This window comes from Stenella coeruleoalba (assembly GCF_951394435.1).
Source record: "Stenella coeruleoalba genome assembly, chromosome: 18".
Lineage (NCBI taxonomy): Eukaryota > Metazoa > Chordata > Mammalia > Artiodactyla > Delphinidae > Stenella > Stenella coeruleoalba.
The window spans coordinates 32,905,415-32,928,276 of NC_137164.1; the positions used below are offsets into that span (position 1 = coordinate 32,905,415).

Below are 22,862 nucleotides of genomic sequence, written 5' to 3' on the forward strand. Positions count from 1 at the left end.
CAGATAAATACAACTGATTCTACCACTAACTTAACTCACAGCTCTTGTATTTTACTAGTTGTATGTCTTTGGGAAAGTTATATAATCTCTGAAACCTTAATTTCATTATTGGGAAATGGGGAAACAGTAGCACCACCTAAGTTTAGAGTTATTGAGAAGATCAAATTAGATTATGCATAAAAGTGCTAAGCACAGTGTTTGGCACATAGGCCTCCATATAATGGTAGTTCTAACACCACCGCCACCACCACTATCATCATTGTTAACATCATTGTGATTAGCAGTAGTAGCAATAGCATCCTCCACTCATTGTGTCCTCATCTCCTCCCCTACTACCCAACTTTAGGCCCTCATCAACCCTCCACTGACTTTTTGCAGAACTTTATCATCTCATCCTCCATTTTGCAAACAGTGATCTTTCAAGACACAAATTTGATCCCACTACCCCCTTGCTTAAAATGCTCCATTGACTCTTCTTGTTGGCAGAATAAAATTCAGATTATATTACATATACTATTTTTGTGGAGTTCCATTTCTTTATTTTCTGTGGATTTTGTGAGAAGTAGCATTTTTCTTGGTTAATGGTACTGCATAATTTCAAATTCCACATAATATTCAGATGTAATATATTTAGATGGTAGCAGGTATAATATTAATGGTTGGTGAGTAATGCGTATGAAGTCGCAGGCTTTGGATGGTTGGTAGGTGTCTTTTTTGGTTTTGTTTTATTTTCATTTAATCAAGTTTCAAGTCAGTTTAAATAGTTTGACTTATAGATTTATAGCTTGAATTTTAAAGAATGAAGAATAGGGATACAGGAAGGGAATATGATAGAATGGTAACAGTTTTATTGGAAGGCCAGAAAACTAGGTCAAGAAGACAAGGAGAATGTGTATGTGTTAGCCTAGATGTTCTTGTGAAGGATTTCCTCAAGAAAGGATTGCCCATGTATTGAGTATCGTGTATGTTTACGTCGCCCATGTATTGAGTATTGTGCATGTTTACATCCAGTTGCATCAAACAACGTTCCTCCTCATTTCCCTATACAACTGATTGATTGAAATTGATGGTGGAATGCTTACTTGGAAGCCAGGGATGAATGATTGCTGTGTGAATAGTCATAAGCTGTTAGCAAAAGAGAGAAAATATGTAGTTATCTATCCACTGCCTGTCACTTTCTCTCTATCCCTAACCACTAGTATGACCTTCCCAGTCCTTGATTTTTTCTTATAGGACTGATTTCTTTCTACCATTCCTTTTTTTTTTTTTTTTGGAAGTGCAAATTTACCCCACATATCTAGATAGTGCTTTAAGATTAACTTGAGATAGTTGTTTCTAATTCCATAATGTGGACTTGTTACCTTAACAGTGAATAGTCTGTACCAGTGATACTGGTATAGTGTCTGATTTTGAATAAGTACAGATAAGTACTGAAATTGAGAGTAAGTATTCAGAAACTCTTTTAGCAGTTTGTCAATGCCTCAATATTTGTTACTGCATTTTACAAAAGTGACAGTCAACAGTTGATTGGAAATTAAAACCAAAACCAATAACTACAACAAAAACCCTGGTCCTTAGCTAGAATTACTTTGAAATGCTCTGATCTGTGTTGTTATGACATTGTGGTCCCTAGATTTTTAAGCATTCTGACAGCATAGCACCTGACATTATCCAGGTAGTTTAAGGTTCTAGATAAAATAGCAGGTGGAAAGTGAAAATATGCCACAGTGCTGCACAGGTAATGTCCGGATTATTAATGTAAAGTTAGTAGTTATTTGAATTTAAAAATTAATTGTATATAGAAATTTACATGTGGATTTAGGGATAACTTTAGTGAAAAAATTTAAATGTAATGTATAGAAAGTTGGTGAAAATTGGCTTACTGTGAGTTTGAAATACACTTTTTAAAGATATGTTTTTAAAAAATCAAGGAGAGATACTCAACAGGCAGTAGAATTTAGAGATTGAATAGAGCTGGAAGAGTCAGCAAAGGAAACTGAGAAAACAGCTGCCAAAAAGTAGGAGGAGTAGAAGCAGAGGTAAGGATGGGAGGTGTCCATTGGGTTTACATAGCATTAAGAGTGTGCTGGTGAATGTTTAACAACTGGCTGTGGGGGAAGAGGTGGGAGGCAGGGGAGGGATGCTCTGATTTTTAGCTTTTCCTGATTTCTGTGGTGTAAATATTCCACTATGGCTAATTTCAAGCCATCAAAAATTAGCTAATTTCAATCTGCAACCAGATTGCAGATTTTCTGAAAATTTAATAATCTGTTTTTGTTCAATATTCAGACTGGCTCCAACACACCACTGATTGGAGACCTTGACAAAAATATTGTCAGTGAAGTAGTGGGGTTAGAAGACAAGCTGAAGGATATCCAGTAGATAAATGTTCTATGGATGTTAAAGTGATTATTTTGAAGAGAGTGGTAAGAAAGGATGTATTTAATATAGCATGAAAAAGTTATGCTTTAGGCTTGGGGTAATGGGCAATTTCTCTTCCTATAACATAATATTTTTAAAAGGCTACAGTTTATTTTTTACTATATGGAGAACATAATCATTTAATAACCACTTGTGTTTATATGTACCAGCTAAGAATGAAACATAGTTCCTTGTCTTAACCTTTTTAATCTAAGTCAGAATTCATACAGAATAAATTTATAGAGGAAGTAACTTTTTACAGAGGACACAAAGTATAAATTTTGAGCTGATAGATAAAATTTTATAGCCAAAGAGTTTTGTGATCATTACAGAATATACACAATATCTAATGATATTTTACACAAAAGCCCTGATTTGTATAAATGAGAAAATTAGTTGAAAATTTTGATGTGAAAAAAAATGTAATCGGGTTTATATATAAACATAGAAATATTAGAAAATGTTATGCTTCTGTTTTAATGTGAATTCATGTACTAATCAGTTAATACCATCTTTTTGTAACAAGTATCTTTAATGATTTGTTTTTATTTTGCTTTATTTGTTGAAGGATTACTCAGCAATAATTTTAACCATTCTTCTTGAATTAATGTCTGCATTAGTAGGTAACCTGTTATGCTGTGGTACTATGACTTTTTAAAAATAGTATCTAGCCCATAAATGGCCATTCCTTTGGTTTTGCCAAAGAGCTTTTGTGATTTCTGCATTGCACCAGAAATGAACAAATGTAGGTGATAAAATTGTAGTTAACATGTTGGTTACATTCTGTTTTGTTCCTATGAGCAGGCAGGTTGGCATAATGAGAAAATCGTGGGCTTTTGCTTCAGTTAGATTTGAGTTAAGCTCTGGCTTCAACATTTTCTAGCTGTTAGCCTTGCTTTCTGTTAATTCACTTGTAAAATGGGGATAATAATATTGCCCTTCAGCGTGGTTGGGAGAATTATATGAAGTAATGTAGTCAAAAGACCTTAAAGTAGAGTCAGGTACGTAGTAAACTCTTAATTAAGTCATTTCTTCAGGTAGGTGTCTCAGAATAAAATGAAGAGTCATCCTGGGAAACAAAATATACCTGTTTTTTTACTATTAAAAGCAGGTACAACTGTGACTGGAGAATGAATACTCTGCAAAGAAGTATTAATATTTTAAGATACCTGATTAATTAAGCATATTCTTATGTACAAACCCAAATAATTTGTGACAATTAGTAAATTCGTTCTTAATGATCCTTGCATTTCAAATCATGGGGCTGTAAAACATTGTAATCAATTATCTTGTAAAGATGAATTTTGAAACTCATGATCTGGTCTAATAGGAACATTTTATTACAAGGCAAATGAAACTCATGTAGTAGTCTTTGATTAATTTTATCATATGGACTTGTATCACTTTAATTTTTTAGATGTTTTCACAGTTTTATCTATTTTGTGATGAATTTTTCTGTCATTTTTTTGCTAATTTTCTTTTTTTTTTGCCTCCTATTTAATATTAAATGTTACCAATTTCCATTTATGCTTTTGTTTTGTTTCATCTTTCCCCTTCAGGTCATTAAAAAAAAGAAAAAAATAGTGATGCATTTTATTCTCCTTCCTATACAGAAGAGTGTCTCAGTATATTCCTATTAGAGTGACTGTAGACCTGGCCCCTGGTGCCAATTAGTATTTTGGTGGCTTGGGATAATCATGCCTCCTCACGAAAGGTGGCAGAGAGCCACTAGATTCAGAATTGAATGATGCAGAGTTGAGGAGCTTTCTATTTGACTTTTGGGCTATTTCTTAATTTATTTAAAATCACCATTCCAGAATTTAGTGATTGAGCATATTTTTTTATTTATTTAATAGATTAGTTCAGTTTCAAAATATTTACTTTATATCTGACATCATTACTTAACTACGTAAGATAAAAGGTATTAGGTTTAAGGAAATCCAAGAATGATGAAACCTTTAAGGACCTTCCTTGGCTTACTGTTATTTTATTTTGGAATTAAATGGATGTATATGAAAACTATGTGTTTTTTTTGTGTTTTTTGTGTGTTTTTTTGCGGTACGCGGGCCTCTCACTGTCGTGGCCTCTCCTGTTGTGGAGCACAGGCTCAGTGGCCATGGCTCACGGGCCCAGCTGCTCCGTGGCATGTGGGATCTTCCCAGACCGGGGCATGAACCCGTGTCCCCTGTATTGGCAGGTGGACTCTCAACCACTGTGCCACGAGGGAAGCCCGAAAACTATGTTCTTTTAAAAGCACAATTTTATCTTCTGCCTCATCGAGTTTATTTTTTTTAAGGTGTTCTTATTTAAAAAGCAGTTTCCTTTATAGATTCTTCTCTCACTATATTGCCTCAGCATAATAATGCAAATGAATTATATTCTTTAGTAGTAAAATTAATTGTTTTATTCTGTAATCTAATGTACATCTTCAGTTAAAATAGATTAGGAAATCTTTACCTTTTTTCTTCTTTTAGAAGAACTGAAATCAAATTCTCCCACACCTACCAAGCCTAATTGAAGCCTTCATTCCGTATATATGGTTATTCAACTGCCATTTGTAGTCCAGGATACTCAGTTACTCTCATGATGACTTAAGTTATTTGTATTTCCTGATCATCATAGATTTTGGTGTTCCTAACTGGAATAATTTTGAAAAATTGATCCCTAAACAGATCTAAAAAGCTTACTCCCCGAATATCTATTCAAACCTTGTCAGGAAATAAAATACCTTCATATTTGATTTATTTTGGAAGCTGAAAAATTTCTTCAATTCAATATATAAAGGACTTTACCTCTCTCTATTAAATAAACCTCACAATACCTGTATGTTACGACTACTGTGGGGACTATTGATAATGTGTATAAAGTGCTAGTGTGGGGTACCTAATACATAGCAGATTGTCAGCAAGAGACGGCTGCTGCCTTTATTCTCTAATAATGACTGGAACAAATGCCAAAACATGCTTTCTGCTGAAAATGCTCATTTGTGTCCACTTTTCTTCTCTCTAAAGAAAAAATTAATATTGACTACAGTGATTTAAAAATAAGATATTTGTGTTATATTTATAAAGCCCATCTTGGGAAAAAGTGATTTTGTAAAAATGTCTCTGTAGATGGTCTTGGCTATTATTTGAGATCTTGCATATTTGAAAAATTTTTATTCTTTGTCACAATTAATGGGTGGTTTGGCTGAATATAGAATTGTACTTAGAAAATAATTCTCCTTTAATTTCAAAGACATTTAAAGTCTGTTAGATTGCTTTCTAGCTTCCAGTGGTTCCATTGAGAAGTTTCTTTTCATTTTGAGCCTTGATCTTTAGTCTTGACTTGCTTTGTCATTCAGGAACTTTTAAAGGTCTTCTCTTTATTCCTATTGATCTAAACATTTTATCTGGTACCTTTTTTCCTCCAGTGGGTGTTTGGAAATGTATGGAGACAGTTTGAGTAGTCACAGTGACTAGGAATCCTGAGGGAGAATGCTTTAGGATTTAGTATCTGAAGGTCAAAGAAGTTAATTTTCTTGCAAATACAGGAAACATTCTCACCCAGAATGTCAATAGTGCCCCTGTTAAGAAGTATTGTGACCGTGGGGAAATGTAAGATTAATCCTGATCTGCATATTGATTATAGTGTATGACAAGAGAAACAAGATGTGTACACCAAAGACCAGTCAATATGATTAGTAATAGTGTTATAGACATGCTGTGTGAAACAATGGAGGAAGAAAGAGTAAGTGACACAGTACAAACTGAAGTAGAATAAAAATCATTATGTGAAATATAACCATCAGATTATGAGTATATATTTACCATGTTACTGATTTTGATTTCTAGTTGGACATTATCTGCACTATTTTGCTTAATCATATCTTTGACACTTTTTTCTATATTTCCAAGTAGTACCTGTTCTTAATTACTTTGATAGGTCTATAGTAAATATCTAATTGTAATCCAAGCACTTGGCAATTCCAGATCCAGAAAGATTTGAGAAATATTTTTTTTTGCAAAGACTAGAACTTGACTGACAATGATAGCTATACATTTTAAATGGGACTGGGATTCAGAAAGGACTTGAGCAAGGGTTGTACTTGTACAGTTTTATAGCAGCTTCTGTGTTATCAGGTTGCAGTTCTATTTCATTACTGGCTTGGGAAATGAATTACCAGAATAGCATATATAGATTGGCTATGTTATAACAGTGCAAATATTCAGTGACAAAGACAACTTGTTTTTGAATTATCCACCATTTATTCATGGTTCATATCATTGCTTTACTTCACTAATGTGGCTAACCAGGCAAACTGTACATTAGAAATACAGGACTCTAACAAAGTAAAGAGGGATTAAGATAATGAGGTGGGAAGATAGTGGAAGATGTCAAAATAGTAGTTTGATAATTAAGTATTAATACAGAGTCTTCATTTTAATATGCATATGATATACTTTTACTTTTCAGAACCTAAATCACAGCCACAGCAGCTTCATCAAGGACAACACAGATTGTCAAATACTGAGCAAAATGGAGTAAAAGATAATAATCAACCAAGATATCTTCCTCGAAATGATACCAGACAGCCAAGGAATGAAAAACCTCCTCGTTTTCAAAGAGACATCCAAAATTCAAAGTCAGTTTTAGAAGGCAGTGGATTACCTAGAAACAGAGGTTCTGAAAGACCAAGTACCTCTTCAGGATCTGAAGTATGGGCTGAAGAGAGAATCAAGTGTGATAGACCATATTCTAGATATGATAGAACTAAAGATACTTCATACCCTTTAAGTTCCCAGCACAATGATGCTGCATTTAAAAAAAGGGATAACTCTATGCAAAGCAAATCAGGAAAAGTTCCATCCTATGCAGAGGCAAAAGAAAATCCACTTCCTCAAGAATCCATAGATTATAATAATCAAAAACGTGGGAAAAGAGAAAGCCAAACAGCAAATCCTGATCATTTTTATGATAGGAAATCACGAACAATAAATAATGAAGCTTTTAGTGGTGTAAAAATTGAAAAACATTTTAATGTAAATGCTGATTACCAGAATCCTGTCCGAACAAATAGTTTCATTGGTGTTCCAAATGGAGAGACAGAAATGCCACTGAAGGGAAGGCGAGTAGGACCTATTAAGCCAGCAGGACCCATCACAGCTACACCCTATGATGATAAAATATTTTACAATAGTGGTCCCAAAAGAAGATCTGGGCCAATTAAACCAGAAAAAGTACTTGAATCATCTATTCCTATGGAGTATGCAAAACTGTGGAAACCTGGAGATGAATGTTTAGCACTTTATTGGGAAGACAACAAGGTATGCATGTTATAAAATTATTAAATACTAATAGTACTGAATGTAACAGGCTAGTGAGACCGTAGAAAGCCATTACTTTGGGACTGAGTTGTGTTCTATGATTGTACTAGTTTGTAAAGTCTTTGAATAGATGTATACATATATAACTTATCAAAGGGAAAACAAAATATTTAATATTTTTTATGGAGGCTTAGGAGTCCCATAGGATTTGGTTATGTTAGGTTTGATTTTCACCCGCATATCAGAAAAGTATTGTAAAAGTGATTAAGTGAAGTTGATGAGTTACTTCAGTTATCATCAACTGAACTATTAATATTTTCTTTCTAGTAAAATTATACTGATTCACAAGGGAGAAAATCAGTTGAATGACACAAATTCTGCAGATTTCATTTAATTTAAAGATAAATACACAGTCAGCCTACTTTAAAAAAATTAGGAGCAGGAAGGTTAATTATTTAGCTAATAATAAATAATCTAAGAAACAAATCATTTAAACAATCTTCAGTTCTACATTATATTCTGGCTAAAAGGGAAAGAGGGAAATCGTGAAAAAAAAAAAAAAAGAAGATGAGGTTGAGAAGGAATACAGCGCATCAGATAAAAGAGCCTGGCTGAGAGAGAGAGGACCAACACAGTGCAAACAGGAAGGGGAAGAGGACAGAGGGACCCTCAGAGAGACGGGCCTTTGTACGTGTTTCCCCTTCTGCCCAACATGCTCTTCCACCAACTACTCTTCTGATCCTTGAGGACTTGGCTCAGATACTTTCTAGAAGAAGCCCTTCTTTTCTGCCCCCTCATCTCTTCTACATTATTGTCTTTCTCAATCAGTGCCTTGTTCACTTTCTAAAACTTATAACAGTTTGTAAGTATTTTTGGTTTTGGTTCCTGCATTGATAACTCTTTCCCCTACCATGATTTTAAGTTCCTTGAAGGCAGGGCCATGTATCTCTAGTTTTTCCTCTATTGCCCTGTTCCTCTCATAGTGTAGGGATTTCATAATTATTTGTTGACTTTGTTAACTAGTTCATTCTCAAGGGGGCACTTACACAGGAAAAAAGTCGAGTAGTTAGGGGACTGGAGATATTAGCAAGGTAATAAAAACAGAGGTGAGTTATAGTGTGAGGGACCTAGGTGGATGTGAGGATCAAGTCAAAACATATTTGAAATAAATATTTCATATGTAGAGTAGTTTCAGTTGATAAGGGTGTGCCTGTGTGTGGCTAAAAGGAGTGGTGGAAGTAAAGTTAACTGAAAATTTCAAGGAACTGAAATTCAGGCTAGGAAGTGTGGTTGGATCTTTTAAAAGATGCTGTAGGGCTTGGGATCAGGAGGTGTTATCTAATGATAGCAGCAAGGAGGGGTCCAGGTACAACTAGATGGCATAGTCTTTTAAGGTTTTGGTATGAATGTGAGATAACATTTGTCTAGAAGCAGCATCTCTACTGTCAAGTTTTTATTCAAGGCTAAAAGCAGAGGAGGAGACAGCACTAGCTGTGTCTTTTCTTTTTTTCAAGAAAAGCAAAAGCCTTCCCAGAAATACCAACAGACAAATTTCATTGGTTGGAACTGTTTCACTTGGCTTCTCCTTGGCTATTAGGGAGACTTGGAAAGCAAGTACAGGCGTTCTTCACTATCTAGACTCTTACTCTTGCAGGTGAGACCACTCACTTTCCAAAATACAACAACTGTTTGATTTGGCTAGTGAGGGGTTACTTATGCTTAACTGTTTCTCCATTATGGTAGAGGCAAGAAGTAGTTGGAAATCAGTGTTAGTTTATAGAACTAACATTGTCTACCTTAGAGGGAGGGTTCACTTCTGTCAGATGCTTCTGTGAAAGGTTAAGATGAGGATGGAAATTTTAGTTTGCATTGGACAGTGTGGAGTTGATGGTGACCTTGACGAGCAGAGGAAGTAAATGATTAATAATTAATCATTAATAATGTTTGAAAGGCTTGGTAAAAGACTCAGGCTTTCCATTGAAATCCCATAAGGATTGTGCCCTAGTAGTAAGTGCAAAATACAAACAAGCCAGTACAATGCCTAAAATCAGCCCTTTACATGACTAAGGATATCTCCTTGTACTCTATCTGCCTGCCCCCCAAAATATGATCCTCTTTTGGGGAAAAGTAACATTTTCTATACAGATCCTCTTCATAGTATTTCATCTACAATGTCTGGCATCCTATAAAAAATTATGAGGCATGGTTAAAAATACAAAGAGAGAGAGAGAGAGAATATGAAAGACCAGAAACAAATAAAGCAACAGAGAATAACAGACCTAAGATATTTAGATATTACACTTAGACAAGTTCTTCAACAAATATTGAGTATTCAACAGACCATAATTGAGTAGCTGCTAAGCGTTAGGTGCTTGGGATATATCAGATAGTTTTGTCTGTGCTGTTACCCAAATGCCTTCAAATACCTGATGAGATTGTTATTAAAGCTTTACTTTCAATTGTAATTTTCTCAGAAAATCAATGATACTGAATTCATCTATTGCCTCTACTGAATATATTCAAAATAATGTCATATAGCTTCTGAAAGATAGTGCCTAATATTTCCCAAAATGTTTTGAGCTTTTAGGGTATTCTTAGAATAATTGGATGATCGTCTAAGATGACTACTTTGAATTTACGTGGATGTATACATTCAGTTTAGAGTGAAGGACTGTAGGCTCTGTATAGATGCACCTTTAAGCAAATAAGATAAATATTCACTCTCTGAAAGAGATGGCATTAGTTATCTTCTGAAACCACCTAATTTAAGAGATAACTTCTAAGTGTTTTTTCAAGAATAGGCAACTTTCCAATTTTCTAGCCAGAGACTAAGGTAAAGATTTAAGGAAAGCATTGCCTATAACTGTCATTAAGAAAGCATAATCTTAATTGCATTGTAATGATGTTCTGGAAATAATCAGTTAGTATCATTTAAAATATTCCTCATGATATCTTGCCTTCTCTCAAGCTTTACTTCCATAGAAGGATTTGAGCATTTGGGACAATGCTTTTTCTCCCTGTATGTCTGCCATAACTAGTTCAGCTCTTTCAACTGGGGTATTGTAACAGCCTCCAAATTGGTCTCCTTGCCTTAAATCTTATTCCTCTTAAACTTGTCACTGAAACTGCCAACACTGTGATCTTGGTCTTAGAGCATATGTCATTCTTCCTAGTTAAAATCTTTCACTTGTAGCCTCTAGCATGCATATAGAGCCTCTATCAGCTGGTCCTTACCTTCTTGTCCTGTTGGTTGACCCATCATGCCATAGTTAATTTAAAACTGCTTGTTGTTTCCTATACTTTTCTTCATGTTTCATGTCTCTGTAACTTTCCCTGGAACACCCTCCTCAGTTCTTAACTTGGCTAAATACTCTTCATCCTTGAAGACCGTATCCATTGTCATCTGCCCCAGGAAGCTTTTCCTGAACTCCTCAGCTTTATTAAGTGCCATATCACTACACCTTTATTGCAGTACTTTCCACATTATATAGAATTCATTTTTCACATGTAGTTCCTGAAAGGATGCCAAGTTATTTGTTTTCCTAGGATGTATTATGACTGGCTGTCATTGTTGAACTTACCTGTTGAACTTACCTGAACTGACATTAATTATCTAAGAAACTTACACCTGAAGCATGGGTCCAGAAATACAGCAGTTTACAGAACACAGAAGCGTAAGGCTAAGAAATAAAGGAGGAAGGGAGAGATGTGAATGTATATTAAGAACTCTAAGATAAGGAAAATTCTAGCATGGTATCTCGAAATTTGCTAGCATCCAGATCTGGAAAGGAAAATACGATGGATTAACTTAATAACTTTTGTAGTATGAAGTATACTAGTTAATCAGTGAAAACAGGGACTTCCCTGGCGGTCCAGTGGTTAAGACTTTGCCTTCAAATGCAAGGGGTGAGGGTTTGATCCTTGGTCGGGGAGCTAAGATCCCACATGCCTTGGGGCCATAAAACCAAAAAATATAAAACAGAAGCAATATTGTAACAAATTCAATAAAGACTTAAAAAAAGGCATCACTTATTTAAAAAAAAAACTCAGTGAAAGCAGGTTCTTTCCTGATATACCCAGAGTAACTGCTATTTTAGAAGATTAAGAATAAGAATTTTTGTTGTGTTTAGTATTTTTTGATTCTGGTGAGCCTATTAATGTTACTGAACTCAGGCTTTTCTGTTCATAGCTTGAAAGCCAAATCTCGAGAGACAAGTGTTGAGTAAAAGGAAAGATGGCTTTATTGAGGAAGCTGGCAGTCCTGGGAAGAAGATGGACTTGTGTCCCGAAAAACTAACTCCCCATTGCTCATCAGGGGGCAAGAGCTTTTAAAGTGGACTTTCAGGGATGTACGTGTGGAGGGAGGGGTTGGTGGAGGGGAGCTACATGCAGAACAGTAGTCAGCTCCAGCAATCATCTTGAAATTGGTCATGCAGTGACCTGATCAGCATCATATGATTGTTTTAAGTACAAGTAATCTTCAACTCCAGCGTCGGTGTGTTCCCATTTTCTTGAGGCCAGTTCTTGGAATTGTGTAAGATGGAACAGCTTATGTCATGGCTAGTCATCATGTGGTTAATTTTTTTTTATTTTGCGGTACGCGGGCCTCTCACTGTTGTGGCCTCTCCCGTTGCGGAGCACAGGCTCCGGACGCGCAGGCTCAGCGGCCATAGCTCACGGGCCCAACCGCTCCGCGGCATGTGGGATCTTCCTGGACCGGGGCACGAACCCGTGTCCCCTGCATCAGCAGGCGGACTCTCAACCACTGCGCCACCAGGGAAGCCCGTGGTTAACTTTTTCTACCTGGTGGGGGTTTCAGTATCTGCAAAACAGCTCAAAGGATACAGCTCAGAATATTTATCTATAGCCCTGGAGGAGAAACTAAAGGTCCTTGACTTTGCTTAATGGCTAAACTATCAATATTATTTTTTTGTCTTGCTTGACTGTTTTCCTTTGTTTCTGCATTTTCTCACTTCTCTGATTAAATTTATTCTTTGGCTAAAGTTTTTCTACAGACAAGGGGCAGGTGGAGGACATGGAGGGAGAGGGGTGTTTGTCCTGGGAAGGTCCTATAGGGTCCTGTTATATTAAGGGTTACTGTTCGAGTGTTATATTAGAGCATCCAACTGCCCTAGTTTGAAGAAAACATTTCTTAAGAGTTTTATGAGTTTTTCGTTTCCATATCATATTCACTAAGCAACGTTCAGATGTATAATTTGAGTCCTGAATGGGTTTACCTATAGTGGAGGGAATACTCCAATCAGTTGACCTACTCCCAGTTACCTCAACAGATAAATTTAAAAATTGTAGTTGTTACGTAAATTCAGTTCCTAGTGAGTTTGTTAATGTGTGTTGCTTCCAAGAGCCAAGGAACACTGGGTAAACAGATGAAATAAAAGTGTCCGGTCTTACAATGTCTCAAATCCTATAAATCCTGGGTATAAGTAATGTGCTTACTTTTTACCTGAAAACCTCCTTCACCACAGCTGCCTGTATGACTGCAACAATGAGCCTTTTTCTTTGTTTTGTTTTTTTTTTGTCATGTATTTCTGTTTTTTAAATACATTGCTCCATACTTAAATATTCTGATTAGTACATAAGAATCATCTTACCAGTTTTAGTCAAAGGGCTTCAATGGCTAACAACAAAACATAACACTAGTTCTTTTTACACCCATTAGCATGTGAATGTTCTTCTCTATTGACCCTCTTAGTTCTGAAATCTTACTACTGCTCAGTGTACGTGTATCAGAACTCACATGGCTGAGAGAATTTCTCTCTTTTTCTTAGCCAATTTATGATTATCCAAAGGTAAGCTTTCTTTCTTAAAAATATTATTCTCTTAAAAATTATTTTCTTTAACATATTGTATATTTTAAAGTTGCTAAGAGTGTAAATCTTAAAAGTTCTCATCATAAGAAAAAAATGTAACTATGTGGTGATGGATGCTAACTAGACTGATTGTGGTAATCATTTCACAATATATACATATATCAGATCATTATGTTGTCCACTTAAAACTAATACAATGATATATGTCAATTATGTCTCAATAAAAATTGATTTAAAAAATGAGCTTTCAAAAAATACAAATATTGTAACATTTTGAGTATTTACATTTCCATCATGTATCACCCTTTGTAGACAATATTGATTGTCATATTTAAAATTCCTTTTTGTCTCCTCAGTTTTACCGAGCAGAAGTTGAAGCTCTTCATTCTTCAGGTATGACAGCAGTTGTTAAATTCATTGATTATGGAAACTATGAAGAGGTGCTACTAAGCAACATCAGGCCCATTCAGACAGAGGCATGGGTACGTGATCCAAATTCTGTACAAAGGCATAAGCTGTTTTGAAGGAAATACATAGCTCTAAAAGATTAGTCATAGTAATACGAAATTTGCCAGTGGAAAAATATTTTGAATTTGCTTAAAACCAGCTACTCCTAAAGTAAGATTTTAATTTAATAATTACATTGAACTACAGTAAAAATGAATGCATTGCAATTGCTTCTCTTGTATAATGCTTTGTTATATTATGCTTTGGAAATAGGTGCCCTTATTTATATGTTGGCCAAAAATGTGTATATGTTTTTATGGGTTTTTATGCATATTTTGTTCTTTCCGAGTTTGTTACTTTAAATTTGACTAAATTATGTCCAGCAGTTGTCAAATTTAAGTCTCTGTTGGATACATGTATATTCTTTATTATTTTAGTTACATGTAAAATTAAGAAAAACACTTTAAATTATATATGAACTCATACTCCATTTACTACACGTATATTTATATATGTATATGTGCAGATTAAATTTAAATATCTTTGTTTAATAATTATTTGATTAATTTTGTTGCCAAATGTTATGTCAAAGCTGTGATGATTTTGTTGATGTAATTTAGACTGTATTGGCCTCATGGAGTCCATTTTATACAGGACTTATGTGACTTTACATAGATAGATTCTCAGCTACATTTAGGCAAAAACAGGAGGACAAGGCATATTAGAATTTGTTTCATAAAGTTTTTTTCAAAATTTATTTCCTTTCTGTAATTTGTGGATACCTGTTAATAAACTTATCACTAGAAGCCTAATTTGTTGCTGTTTCCCTAAAATGTAAAAATATACTAGAAAACTATATCATCTAGACAGTAGCCTTCATCATTGAAGCATACATTCTCATGAGCTGCTTTTAGTTTAGTTTAGCTTTGGTCTTTCTAGATTTTTCTGTCATGACCTCTGTGTCACTGCTCCCTCTCGCCTCCCCAAAAAAGATAAATAAAACAACAACAAAAAGCCTAGTAGCAGCAATCATATTTGGGTCCATAGATCTTTATTCTTTACCTTTTTATTCTAGAAAAATGATCATTTTCTAGGTAGCTTATTGTTTCATATTTTACAGTACAACATTCATACGTTTAAGAGATCCTTTCCTTCACTCTCATCCTCTAAAGTTTAGCTGCTTTTTCCCTAAAAGACTGAAATACCATCAATGTCTAATTTATATCTTTTCTTAGAGAAACTTGATGTAACTATATCTTTTGCCCTTTTGATTCCCATGTGATGGCTATTTTTATTCTCTTTTCATTTATTCTCTTTTTCATTAATACATCTTAATGTATTTTTGATGGTAAAAGTATTTATTGAGTCTTTATTTGTAGAAGTTGAACCCTAGTTTGCTATTCATCATGTGATGCCAGTGTTTTTGGCCATTACAGTCAGAGTCAAAATAAAATTTTTACATTTAGTGTTTTTTTAGGAGATTTAATAAAAGATTAATTTTATTCTTTTCTCCCTAAAGAAAAATTTAAGTTTCTTTACTTTGTTTCTTCTCTACTTCCTCTTTCTGTTCCAGAGTGGACATAACTTATGAGCACATTTCTCATTCCTCACTGTAGCTTTTCCATTCAGAGGTGTTTGGTACTGAAGTGATCATTTTCTTTCTACAGTCAGTGACTTTTCCTTTTTTCCCCTTAATAGTCCTCGTTGCTTTATTATTGATTTTAGGTCTTTGTAAACTTAGCTGGACAATAAATTTATCACGTGACAGCCCATGTAGTGATTCTGAACCACAGCAGTACTTTCATATCCCTGCCTACTTGTGAATACTCTTCTAGGCTTTATTGTGCTATTTTTTTTTTTTTTTTTTTTACCTATTTAGTTTTTCTGCAGTCAACTTAAAAATCTTTCATAAGATACGTGAAATATTTTTCAGGTAGAAGCAGGATAGTATTACTAAATCTTTTGGAGATTCTGGTATTTCTTTTCTCCTATTTACAAGTAACCAAGTGATTGTTGATGTTTTATGATTTTGCATAAATTAATACAGCAAATATTTTTGGATCATGAACAGTGTTATTGAGGATAAGATCATCCTTTCTTCCTTATCTGTGTGAATAATTGACTTAGTTGTAGAAGCAGCTCCTTCTTGATAAATAGAAGCCACCAGCTTAACGTATCTTAACCCATCTCCTTTTTTTTTTTTTTTGCGGTCCGCGACCCTCTCACCATTGTGGCCTCTCCCGTTGCGGAGCACAGGCTCCGGACACACAGGCTCAGCGGCCATGGCTCACGGGCCCAGCCGCTCCGCGGCATGTGGGATCGTCCCGGACTGGGGCACGAACCCGCGTCCCCCGCATCGGCAGGCGGACTCTCAACCACTGCGCCACCAGGGAAGCCAACGCATCTCCATTTTTAAAAAAAATACATATGTGCGCATATACATAAAAAGCCTCTGAAGAAAAACAATCTATGTGGCTGTCAGTACATTTAACATAGAATTAGTGTAGAGTTCTCTTATCCTCTGAGAGTGCTGATGTTGGGGTCTATGAGCACTTTTTCTTTTTGTAACTTGGGAATTGTAACAAGTTTTAAGTTAATCCAAGCAAAACATTCACTATACTAATAAGAAGGTAACTCTAATTGATAAGTCATACTAGAAAAATTAAAGAGCTGCAAAGGTATAACAAGGTGTTAGAAGCCTTAGCACAATTATTCACTCACGCTATGGACTGTGTAATTTTTAATTTTTTTCAACTCTTGCACTACATATGTACATTACTGTTTTTAATTATGAAATGATTTTGTATATTTTATTAAGGTTTATGTTAGTTATTGGCACAAGATTCTGGAAAACCTCTTTTTTTCCTAAATGTAGCAATGATCATTCATTGAAATTTTTTTAATAGTTTGCAGGAAAAATAACCAAGAAGCCTGCATATAAACCAAAAATCTTTATAGAAATCAGTTGTCTTTATTGTCTCTTAAAGGTGTAAGGATAAATTATTAAATAAAAAGCATGAAATGAGATTCAATGACTAAGTTAATAGTTTCTTATATGGAAAATTAGAATAAAAATCAAGTTAATAGTTTAAATCTAACTGTTAATATTTTTCTCATGAAGTTTAAGAACTAATTGCCTTAAATCAGTCTGTAGACAAATTTCTATTTTCCCCTTCTATCTGGATGTACCTTTTTACTTCCAGAACATACTCAGTGATGATATTTTAGATGGCAAAAATATATGTTCTGATTATGATTAAATACGTTATTTCCTCCAAAATGATCTACTGAACTTCTTCTTATGTTATGTCATACTTGATTTTTTTTTCTAGCTAGATTAAACCTGGATCTTTTAACTATGGTAAAATATTCTGTCTTAATTTTAGTGTCTTTATTATAGTAAACTCTCTCATATATTAATGTGAGATTCACAGCTCATTCTTTTTTTTTTTTTTTTTGCGGTACACGGGCCTCTCACTGTTGTGGCCTCTCCCGTTGTGGAGCACAGGCTCCGGACACACAGGCTCAGTGGCCATGGCTCATGGGCCCAGCCGCTCTGCGGCATGTGGGATCTTCCTGGACCGGGGCACGAACCCATGTCCCCTGCATCGGCAGGCGGACTCTCAACCACTGCGCCACCAGGGAAGCCCACAGCTCATTCTTAAGTGGATAAATCCTCTTTTTTTTTTAATGTTCTTTGTATATTGCAGGATTTTCCTTATTTTACCAAAGTAAATGAAGCATTATGGAATCTCATATTATTTGTAAAACTATGTAGGGAGAAAACCATAATATTATTTTATATTTCTGACCACTGTATGAGAAAACATTAGGGGCAAAGGAAACCTATTTGTGTTTCCTGCAGGCGCTTTTCAAATTTATTCTTTTTAACTCTAAAACTAATATCAAGAAACCAGTAAAAAGATGCCACAGGCAATTTGGAATTACTGTAAAATACCCTTGCGTTGCTGCTCAGACAAATCTTTTGTGTTTTTAGAGTGTTGTTGCTTCTGAATCACTTTTCTAAACCTGGAAGGACAGTGTCAAGTCCTGATTTCCCAGAATATTTATGACTTGTATGCCACTGAGACTTATATATCCCAAGAAATGTTTTAGAACATGCTGATTTCTAAACTTTCTTTTTAAAGGTTCATAGTATCAGGAAATGATCTTTGTTCAGTTAATGTTCCAACTAGAAAAATTATGATTGTATTGATAATGGTTAGTTCTAAGACCTTAGCATACACATCAACTTGGGCAGTAATTCTGGAAAGTGACAGATGGATTGTTATTGTCTTTTAACCTACCTTAAATGTTTTTCTGTAGCGTATTTATTTATTCAACAAATATTCATTGTATGTATGTTAGGTGCTAGGCATTGTTCTGGGTGAGGAATATATGTTAGTACTCAAAACACACAAAAGTCCTGCCCACAAAGTTAGAAGAAAGTTATATTTCCAATTATGTGAAACAAACTTAAATATCTCATGGGAGTGTTCATTCTTACCTCTTGAAGCTTTAAAACAAGATATAAGTGGGAAAAATTTTGTTTACTGATTTTTAATTTAAATAATGTTTAGATCTTTATTTTATTTCACCTTATTTGAAGATAAAATTATTACAGAAGAAGAAAGTGTCATTTAATGAATTTTATCTATTTAAAATTTCCTGTTTATCTACTTGATTTAAAAAGTAAATTTCTTTTTAGATGGGTTTGGGTTTCTTTTAAAAATAATTATAATGTATATCTTTTTCAGTTTTAGCATACTTTAAAAAAAGAACTATCAGTTTCAAGTTTTACTTTTGAAGTAACTTTGTGCAAAATTTATTTTATAATGACATCCTGGGAAGCACATTTGAAAATTACCTTTTCAAATTCAAGTAATGTTCAGAAAAAAACAAAGTATTCTACCACTGATAAAAATATTAAAGAGAAACATATTACCCCCCAAAAAATCCCTAACCTATTTAATGAGGAAGGAGATTGAGAGTTTTGATATGTAAATTAATGACTTAAAATGGATCCTAACTGTATTAGATGTATTAGTAAATTTATTAGTAATGTAAAATGTAAATTTATTAGTAATGTAAATGTATTAGTAATTTTAATGATATAGTAATAAAGTTAGGCTATATCTAGTTTGTATTTGATATCAAAGATCATAATAGATATTAAAAAGAGGACAGTTGTTATAGAAACCATTAACTTCAAAGGGAAATTAGAATTATGTAACAGTGAGGTTCTGCCAATTAGTATCCAGTAAAAAGTGCAGGCACCTATTTGATCATAGTCCAGAAGGTTTTTCATTTCTGATAATAAGTTCTTAAATAATTTAGTGGGTATAATTTACCATACTTAAATTTCTGCACTAAAAGCATAATTTGAGTAAGGTCAGTGAAATACTGAAATACATTTTCTTCCACTATACATATTTTGGGACACTTCCCTTTCTGAGATTGCCTTATAGGCAATGCTCATTTTCTTTTGCAGTGTAAACACAGAGTAAATCAAAAGGAAACTGTACAGCTAGTTCAGCCCCATTTAAGAACATAATTTTCACCTTATAGGTGATGGAATTTGGGGGATTCCGTGTAATATCTTTAAGCTCTGTTTTAATAAAGTTTGGTTGTATTTGATATGCTTTATTTATTTCTTAATCTATCACCCAGCTTTTCACAATTCGCACAGGAGGTTGTGGATTATACAGAAGGACTTTACTAGAGATATGAAACCTTCTGACATAGAGGGAGAGATGATTCATTCATAAATGATGCCATATACATTGATATATCAACTTAAATACTGTTGACATCTACCTCCTGAATCCCAAATTCTGTTTGTGTTGAAACCTAAGAGATTATTATGAAAATGAAACCTAAGAGATTATTATGAAAATCTCGAGATCTAGTTTTGACCGGGCTATATTATTCAAGAAACATTTTATTTCACCATTAAATTAATACTAAGAAAATAGTATGCTATTTTAAGAACCTGTACAAAAGTACTGCTTGAATTTTGCTATCTGATAATTTAATGTATTGTAATCTATTCAAAGGAACTGTATATAAAAATATCTTTAAAAGGTTTCTGGGTAATCTGAGTTTTCCTTTATTGAGCAATGAAAGTACATCATGTTATTATTTCATGTTCCTTTTTATTGAAGGTAAAATAACTCCCAAAGTGAAATAACATGGTAGGGTATTACCTAAGATGTGCTGTCTTTTTGATTTGTTTCTAACTTTAATTACAACTCATAAAACAATTTAAGCCTTATATTATTTAAATATTAAGAATCAAGTTAGCATAACTGTTTGAAAAATCTTTTTTGTGTACATGAATAATACCAGTAGCTATTATGTTAATCTTTTATCTTCTAAGTCTCCCCTTTATTAATAGCAACTTAAAGGATGGACTCCTGGATTATGGTGCTGGCCAATTGAGAAGTAAATTCCGAGATGCTTTAGACTTATGCTAAATGTTGTATAATTTTTATTTTTTCTTCAAAGTAGTCTTAGGAGGCATCCTGGGTATGATCTACAGCTGAAGGGGGCTAGGATTGTCAGATGAACTTATTTTTTCTTTTGACATTTTTTATTTAATAGATGCAAGGTTTGTTCTCTTTCAAGTGTAAATTTTATTTTTTCATTTACTTTACTTACCCGGATTTTTAAAACTGTAATTTCAAACTGCACTGAATTTTACCATTCCTTCACATATGTGTGCAGAAGACTTGCTAATATACTCATTGCACAGGAAATAAAGTAGTAAAATAAATGAATATGAGGAATATTTTTGTTTTGTTTTATTTCTTGTTCCCAAAGATGTTAAAGTATCATATTGGGCATGTGCCTTGACTAGGCACTCATGTCAGTTTTAAAGATTTTTATAAATCTGAAGAGGCATCCTTCTTGAATTAAAAAAACAACAACAGTGCACACAGTTCTGTTTTAGTTTCTAGTGAATTTCTGAGCCTCTTCCATCTATACCTAAAAAGGCAGAAAAATATGTTGCTTATTGCACCATAGACTTTATTCCCTTTCAGATGGAGCTCCTACAATGCATCTTTCCAATTCTAAAGTCAGTGGTTGTGAACTTTGTTGGTGATAGGCTAAAAGAGGATTTATGATACATATTTGATTGCGTACCATAACGAGTCATCAGTTGTCCATTTTCTTTTTTAACCTTACATGGTTATTTGTGTTTTTCTGTACTCTTGCTTTTGTCACCTTATTTATTAGTCATCTCTCTGTGTTTTCATTCTATTTCTTAAACATCATTGTATCCTTTTGACTTTGTTTTTTAAACTATTTTCTTTTCACATTTAGTGAGTGGTATCTCTTGATGTATTTGTTTATTACCCCTTCCTACTGATCCTAATTTCCTGAACTTTACTGGACCTATGCTGTTTGTTCTAGAATCATGTGCAGTAGGCTTCACTATCACACCTCTAGAAAAAGAGTGGAGTTGATCTGTCTCCTTGTGAGAAACACTCTGGTGTTAATAGCTTTCAGTTCCATTAAACTTGGGAAATACTGGCAAGAGTTTTACACCTTAGTTTCAAATAACTCCCTTAGTAGTGGCCTGTCGTTGGCTGAGAGCTCCATTCAGAAGGGACAGGACGTTCTGCAACAGTGAGTACATTTTATTTGCCTTAAAAAAAACCAAAAAAATCCCATATAGTTTGTTAAGAGTAAACATAATGATGAGGTTCTAGTTAAGTAGCTCAGGCCATCATAAGAATTTAAAAGTTATTATTTTTTTGTACATACTTCTTCATGCCTAGCCCATCTAGCTCAGGGTTAGTTCTGTTTCCTGGTTAAATAAATTTGGAAAATGCTGGGTTAAAAAATTAAGTATGCTTTTTGATTACAGGACTTCTTTGAGCCAGTAACAGATTAATATGTATTTTAAATCTCCAAGAGAGAGACATATATAGTGTTTATTGCTTCACAAACTTATTTGCTCATGGGACCCTTTTTTTTTTTTTCCTGTATAAAATTTGTTATAGAAAGTCTACAGGAGTACTTTGAAAAACATCATACCTCTTTTCTTTGTAGTTTTCAAATTTCACATTTTTAAAATAGGGTGAAGATTTATCTTCAGAAACACTGCTTTAGATGTTCCAGACTTCTTCTTAATAATATAATATTGTACTTTTATGTTATAAATAGAGACTAAATATATAAAAGGCAATTTTTCCTCAAACATGTTCCATGATTCTTTACCTTTCTATGAATAGAGGACAAAATATACTTCTGAAAATTTATGTCCCTTCTAAGTACTTATGCCATTAGTAGTAGTGTTTTATTACATAAAAATAAATTTGAGATCTTCTTTTACATGTAATTATACACAACTCACTGGTCATTTAATTTAATTTTAACTTAACTCTAATTCTAGAAACATTTATATATTAACTTTTTAAAATTTTCATTCATGAAAACTCCCATTGTAGCTTTTATAATATTGCTGTTTCTTTTCTGTAATTCTTGCCTAATAACCCACATGATCTTTATATGTTTCAGCAGTAAGGCATTGCCATGATTTGTTTGGGTATTGTATTTGTTATTCTCCAATAATCTAGCCTAAAGCAAAATCTGAAATCCTTTTTTTTTGTTAAACTGGCATTGGCTACTGAATCAAAAGAAAGTATCAAAGCAAGTTAATTCCACTGAGTGTGTGGGCATTCTTAAATGAAGAAGAGGACTCCTAAAATACCAAAAATTCTGTTTTGTTTCAGCGTTTGTATTGCTCCTTTACTAATAGGCTAGTGTGTTCTCAAGCCTTTGACTAGTATTATTTCAGTTAATTAAAAGCTTGTTAAAAGCCTCAGAGAAAACAAACTATTAAACTTAA

General features: G+C 33.9%; 1 protein-coding gene across 4 annotated transcripts in view; it reads left to right on the forward strand.

The window, feature by feature from the left end:
• The window catches only part of TDRD3 (tudor domain containing 3), a 243,933-nt gene that overhangs the window by 189,059 nt on the left and 32,012 nt on the right, over positions 1-22,862 (forward strand). For all 4 annotated transcript variants that reach the window (XM_079902897.1, XM_079902898.1, XM_079902899.1 and 1 more), the window contains 2 exons: positions 6,877-7,727; positions 13,915-14,040. In XM_079902897.1, the coding sequence (XP_079759023.1) occupies positions 6,877-7,727; positions 13,915-14,040 (977 nt within the window). The remainder of the gene's footprint in view (positions 1-6,876; positions 7,728-13,914; positions 14,041-22,862) is intronic.